General features: G+C 39.6%; 1 protein-coding gene across 1 annotated transcript in view; it reads right to left on the minus strand.

The window, feature by feature from the left end:
• The window catches only part of zmat4a (zinc finger, matrin-type 4a), a 103825-nt gene that overhangs the window by 55917 nt on the left and 40408 nt on the right, over positions 1-7500 (minus strand). The window contains exon 3 of the mRNA XM_034541364.1: positions 5085-5174. Coding sequence (XP_034397255.1) covers positions 5085-5174 — 90 coding nt within the window. The remainder of the gene's footprint in view (positions 1-5084; positions 5175-7500) is intronic.

Here is a 7500-nt window from a genome sequence, read left to right on the forward strand (position 1 = left end):
GGACAATTTTTATTCAATTGTATATTCATAATAAAACAATGACTATTAAATAACTTTTAATTGGTACATTTATTTATAGATTTTTTTTGTGTTACTGTTAAAATAAAATCCAACTGGAAATTAATTTCAGTTTATACCACTTTACGAAACATGTTTTATTTTCCCATGGAGAAAACAAGTGCAACATATCTGTATCTGTAACAACTCAATGTAATGTATAGTAAAAAACTTCTACGCCAACCAAATGTGTGCATCACAAATTACAATGCAGGTTGTAGCAAGGTAGCAAGTCTCAGCCATCTTTTAAGTGGTTACATCTCCAATCTAATCTGGAGAGCAGACATGATAGGTACTCAGTTTGTTTGCTTGACTTAACAAAAAGGTATATTTAATGGATTGAGTGTAGAGGGATAGTCCAAAATGTACTTTTATGCACATTTTGTAGTATCGCATTAGGAAAGCTGCATATAAATACCACAACTCAATAAAATTTAAAAAAATATTTTAAAAAGAAATGCTCGCTTGAGCTGGTTTTTGCCTTTGTCGAAGAGATGATTCACTACATGGATTGTGAAACTCATTTGCCCAAGAAATTCTGACACAGCGAACATTTAACTAACATGACTGATCAGCTGTTTCTGCTATCAGTGTCATGTGTGTAGCCACCGAGAGACAGGACCCCAAACACTGACAACGTTGAAAAGAAACTTTATTCTTCCGCAACACAACAGGTCTACAACAAGCGAGATCTAACCAGGTAGGAACCAACCCTGGGGAAGGAGACAAACAGGGTTTAAATACACAGAGAAGGTGCAGGTGATTGGACACAGCAGGAAACAATCAGGGACATGGCAGACAATCACAGGGACAGGAAGTGCAGGGAAACAGAGGACACGAGAGACAAGGACTTCAAAATAAAACAGGAAACAAGACACACAACTACAGATCCTAACAATCAGTGTCTTTTTTTTATATATATATTTATATTGTATTTGTCTCTGGACAGTATGAAACATGGTCAATATTAGCTGACAGGAAAGAACAAATCAAACTTGTTTAATTGAAAGACCTTTCTCCATTTTTCTCTCATAGATTGTTAGATGGTCAACCTCTACTTTATCTGACGCATTAGAGCCATGTGAAAAGTGTAGCCTGTACGACAACTTCTGACCAAACTATGCAGCCTAAATAATTCAAACTTTAAGTGAGACACTTAAAGTTTGCTTCCAGTTTGCTTGACAATTGAGCAGAAACACAGCCAGTCTCATTTACAGGAACTTGTACTTCGGAAACCAACGCTATACAATTCAAAGCTAATGTAACTACAGAAAATTAAATGACTAGCAGACATCCTTGAGACCCTGCCACCAGTGAAGCGAATATGTCCCTCTGACTGACCCACGTTCTGTAAGAAGCGTTGAATACAGTATTCAAAATCCACTATGGATAATGCAGCACAAACTAAATGTACCCTTTTTGACTGCTCCGTGGCCTTGGTCTTTTCAAATGTTAATGTATGCAATGTAAAATATTGGGTCTAAAACTGAACTCATCTACATGATCAGAGTATATATTAATATCACAAAACAGATCGAGAGGCTGCAGTAGGTGAACTTTCATAGGGAAGCTGAGCAGCTGCAGCAGAGAAGAGTGAAGGATAGTAGACCAAAAAAACCTCACAACCCCCACACACCCTCTCCTTCCTCTCCCAATGAAACAGGAGCCGTCTTTCTCTCCAGCAACAGATATTAACCCCGAGGTTGGTTTCATTTGAATAGCAGTGAGGCTCAGAGGAGCTGTTCCATCAGCTACAAACCCCTCCCTTGGCTCGGATTCTGGATTGTGCATCAAATATTTTCACCAGAGAGAGGTCCGTGTGCTTGTTAATGAGCTGAAGTCGGCATATGATTTGTGAAAGGGAGCATGTCTCTATGGGCTGATTTGATGGTTGCTGTCTGGCTGGATGGCATCTCGTTACAGGCAATTCAAAACAATGGGTGTTGCATGGAAATACTGTCGCTGATGTTGGGTTTGATGGGTGCTCAATAAAGACATTTTGACTGTTTACCACTGCAATCCCAGGAAAAAACTTTGTAGTTTTGATGAGGATAGAACTGAGCAAAATATGTGAAACAGCCCAGAGAACACCCCAGAAGTTGCAGCATTTGCATTGAATTAGACAAATTAGGCACAAGGCTTTTAATTTTAAGGAACTTTGCTTAAGTGTAGTTTCATATAAGTAGAGGCCTGGTTAACACAAAGCAGCCCCCCAGTATGTGCTATTATAACAATAGGCCTGGCTTTAGTCTGGCAAACTTGATCCTATATGTAATCTGTACAAGTCAGAAATCATCTGAGACACTACATCCTCAGGCAAATTCAATACAGGCTCATTTATGTAATAGGCTCGCAGACTTTATGGCCATTGATGCAATCCAATTAGTTGTGTTTTCCTTTACAGTTGTATTTATCCCTCAAGACAAATTTGTAAAACATGTCCATTCCAAGTCCACATCCTCCTCAACAGTAAGTCTGGAAGCTGAGGAGTGAAGCACAACTAAACATGCCTCACTATCCTGAGTCAGGTTATATTCTTGGGAATCAACTATGACAAGGTTCATTGTAACTAATCATACCGTATATAATAAAGTACAACAATGCTTTTAGTGAAGTGTTTTTTTAAATCGGAAAGTGGCACACGTGGTAGGCATGTCAACAAAGTACAGAGACGACAACAAACAAAGAGAGTGACTTCCTTCTCTGCTCAGGTAGACTTTAGTCCACTATATCTTTACAGAGCAGATAGTCGTTGTTTGCTGCTACATTACTTCTATGAATATTAAATTCAGCACCTTTAAGTGATAAATATGCATTATTTGTAGTGTGAAATGATCATTCCTGCATTGATTGTTCCGCCATATAATCATGCATGAGAAGTGGAAACTCAGAGCAGATTAAAAATGCCTATCTTTGTGTCATAGAATTGCACTGAAACACTGAGCTCACTCCTCTCCACATCAAGGCCTCTAGATGAGACCTTTTCCTGTTAACTCTCGTGCTCAGTGATGCTGCAGTATGGACAGTGATTCAACAGCTGAAACCAATTTCCCGACATTCCCTGTTGACACAGCCAGTACAAAGCAGACACACATGCTACGTGACAGCCATACAAAAAATACAAATAGCTTTGATACTGAGAGCAGTTATGGTTATCGTACTGTATAGGACTGGAAGAAGTAGGGAAGGAAAAGCAAGATAACACAAAAATATGGAAGAGATGTTCAATGACAATACAATGAGGGAGTATGAAAAAAGAGAAAAGAAGAGAAGCATGGTCAGGAGAGGGGAGAAAAGAAGGATAGGATTTAGAATAGAGAGCAGAAAAGAATACAACAATGTGCCGAGAACGTCAGGAGCACAACGTTCCAAGAACATTCTGAAATAAATGTTCCAACATTGTAAGGAAAAAACCTTTGATAACGTTCGGAAAACCACATATAAAAAACGTTTGGAAAAACAATGTCCAAGAATGTGAGGAAAACAACATTCCAATAATGTGAGGAAAACAATATTTTAAAAACATTACAAAATAAATGTTAAAACATCGCTGGGAAAAAAAACATTCCAAAGAATTTAAGAATACAAAATTAAGAAAATGAAGTTTCGAGAACCTTTGGAAAACAACGTTCCAAGAATGTTAGGAAAACAACATTTTAGGTACGTTCCTAAATAAACGTTCTGAGAACATAAGGACTACAATGTTTCAAGAATGTTAGGAAAACAACATTTTAGGTACGTTCCTAAATAAACGTTCTGAGAACATAAGGACTACAATGTTCCAAGAATGTTAGGAAAACAACATTTTAGGTACGTTCCTAAATAAACGTTCTGAGAACATAAGGACTACAATGTTTCAAGAATGTTAGGAAAACAACATTCTGAAAACAACAATAGGATAATGTTACGGAAACCAGGTTCTGTGAACATCCCAAAAGTTCTAAGAAAATTAAGGCAATAACATTCAGAGAAAATTAGGACAACATTTTGACAATATAAGGAATACAATGTTTCAAAAAGGTGAGAAAAACTAAATATAAACTTTCAAAGATCGTTCAAAACAACGTTCCAAGGACAATAGAAATATAATGTTCCGAGAACGCTTCTCAAAAAATTTTTAAATAAAAAGTCCCCAAAACAACGTTCCATGTACGTTAGGAAAACAACATCTAGAAGGTGTTAGGAAAACAGCTCTCCAAGACTGTTTGGAATACAATGTTCCCGAGAACACAAGGAATTCAAACGTTCCCTTTAAAAAAACATCCAGAAGACGTAAGCAAAACAGAGATGGAAGCAGAGGAAAGGAAATTAAGGACAAGGACATTAATGGAATTAGTGGAAATCAGAGTAAAGAAAAGTAAAGGATATAAAAGTAATGGGGAAGAAAAGGAGAGGAAAGTATAGAAATGTGGAACAGAGATGAGAGAAGAGCTAAGAAGAGGATGGAAAGGTCTAAAAAGGTAGAAGAAAGAAAGGGAAAGGATGCAGAGTAAAGGAAATTGGAGAGGAAAGTAGAGGAACATGGAGAATAAAAGGAAACAGCGAGGAAAGGGAATGGTGGGTGTATATAGATTGAGGGGAAATGCAGTCAAAAAGAAACAGCATAGCAATACTGGCTGATGAGCTGAAGCAGCAAGAGAAAGCAATGTGTGTTCTTATCTTCTTCAGAGGCTTATTTCCAGATTGATAGCTGGCAAACTCCCAGTAATCAAACAGAGACCAGAGTCCCCCAAATCTCTCTCTACTCCAATGTCTCACCTCCATCACACCACACCGACTTTATACTCCCCTTGAAAGAAACTTGGAGTGGAACTTCCCCTTTCACTGTGACAGTAACACACAATCCTAATGCACCATGAAGTCTCAACAAGCTCACCTGAGTGGGGGCAGAGATGCCAAGTGCATGTAAAAACAATGTCTGTCAACGGTGGTCCAACAAGCTACGTATTGATGTGTGCATTGTTCTCAGTGATAATGAGACCACAGGAAAGCACTACGGACAGGAAGATGTATAATTAAGGACTCACATTTTCTGTTCTGAGCTTCTTGGCAGGGCAGCCTCCATCCACAGGATGTAGCATGTAATACAGCCGCACTTTGTTGGCATGTTTCCGACTCTGATGGAGGGAAAAGAGGAAACAAATGTGTTAATTAAGCCAATAAAGTGGATGATGCATACAGTGTATTTAAAAAATAATGTGCCATCACTTACCTTCTGCACTTGATATTATTGTATGTAAATGATAAATGTACTTGTACGGTGCTTTTCTGGTCTTCTGACCACTCAAAGTGCTTCAACACTACATGACATCATTCACCCATTCACACACTGATGGGAGGAGCTAAGGTTCCACCAGCACATCAGGACTAACTAACATTCACACACTACGGGAGCAATTTTGGGGTTAAGTTTCTTGCCCATGGACACATCGACATGGGCTAGCGGGGCCGGGAATCGAAGCACCGATCCTCTGATTGAAGGATGACCCTGCTCACCACTGACCCACAGTCGCCATATGTGAAACCATACAGCACACAAGTGGCCAGAGGCATGCAAACTTATCCGTATCACTTATGTGCCCCAAGGGATATGAAGTTATTGTACGAACAACGAACTAACAAAGTCCCCCACTCGTACATTTTAATAACTTATGGGATTTGGACAAATAACCCAAGTGACCGACATTCAACCGGTTGATTTTGCATGGCTTATGTAAAGTAAGAGGACATGTCCAAGGGCAGTGGATTTAATATTGAACAAATGTCATCTCAACATTAACTTTCTCAGTTGAAAATGTCTTTGAAATGAAAAAAAATGTAACCTATTAGCAGCTTTTAGCCTGGATCAAAATCTCACAAGACTGACGGCGCCCAGACACTATGCATTGTGGTGTAGTAGTAAGCTCACGTCTTATACTCAAATATTATATGCTAATGTTGTATACATCTGGGCCTTGCACGTACACAAAATCCACCTATGATGCAATGTGAACGCACTACATGATGTTAGTATGTAAATTTGAACACAGCTTGAGTCTACATTATTCACTCGCTCCTGATGCCCTTGGTGGGTTGATCTCATATCTCATATTATTGCAACGCCAATAAAACATAACGACAAGGATTCCCCTGAAGGAATATGAAAGAGGCCTTGGTAAACCACTTTTGAAAGCACCTTCATAATATGGGAAATGAGAGTGGTAGGAACTGGGGTGCCCCTGTGGCTTGGGGGTTAAGATGCCAGCCAGGAACCAAGACTCCCCTGGTGGGGACCTTTCTTGCATCTCCCTCCCTTGATATCTCTCTACTGGTGCTATGAAAAAGAAATGTGAAATGCCCCAAATGTTCTTTTGAAAAAAATTATAAATAGGGATTCCAGACCCAATACGAAGCAAGGCAGCCTTTTCTGATGTGAGACCACTATGTGCATGGAAGACATCATTTTTCAGAGCTTTCCAAAATTGTGGTAAATGATTGACAAATCAAAAACAATTGTCATCATGGTTAAATGAAATCCATCCATATTGAAGATTAACCCCAATGTGATATTTAATCCCAGCTATTTTTAAAAAGAAATCCCTATAGGAACCGCAATTGTCACAACGTCTTCACAGGACGATGTTTTGGCCGAACCTACCATATCACCATGAACTGACAAGATGGATTGTTGCGTCATCTTGTGATCCGGCAAAGGTAAGCACCCTGAATCACTGTCATGTAGTAATATTTATATATATATTGTGATGAAAACCTTGTTTAGTGCCTTGCTTTCACAATTAAATTAACTCCCTGTTCAAATGGGCTTTCTGAGCACCAAGCTGTGTCATAACAATCTGTGAATGAGCTTGTTGGAAAAAGTCATCCACTATTAACTCCACCTGAACATGGCACCGTGCCTCTCCTGTCCTTTCCAATACACACTCCTGTATAAAGACCTGGCTTCCGTTTGTGCCAGGTAGAGACCCCATTATAAATAGTGAGAGACTGTCAAATAAAGTGCACAGTGCCGCTCCCTGACACTGGGTTAAATTGAAAAGTAGTGTTTGGTTCACTGAGGGCGAAGCAACAGTATTCTAACCAGCAGCCCACAGATCCAGCGGGATCTGATAGCACGGCCAACGACAGGGGGAAGACAGGATTTGGAAGGACAGATTAGTTTATGTGGAAATCGTCATGGGAAGCCACAGATGAGGGACGGTTTATAGTTACAAGATAGCATCTCACGAGGCCTGTAGCAGTGTGGGTAGGTTCCCGGTGCATTATTGTGTCAGGCAGAACAACAGCCACTGGCTTCTCTTCACAAGGACATGACAGACAAACTCATCCCGCCTGGTTCAGGCTGAAAGCAAGGCTGCAGGGATCTGGAGTTGGTTTGGATTACCCCGTCTTAAACAAATACTCCTGCAAGTATACAAATACAAAAGAATGATGATGCCACATTGA

Source organism: Cyclopterus lumpus, chromosome 9 (genome assembly GCF_009769545.1).
Source record: "Cyclopterus lumpus isolate fCycLum1 chromosome 9, fCycLum1.pri, whole genome shotgun sequence".
Taxonomy (NCBI): domain Eukaryota; kingdom Metazoa; phylum Chordata; class Actinopteri; order Perciformes; family Cyclopteridae; genus Cyclopterus; species Cyclopterus lumpus.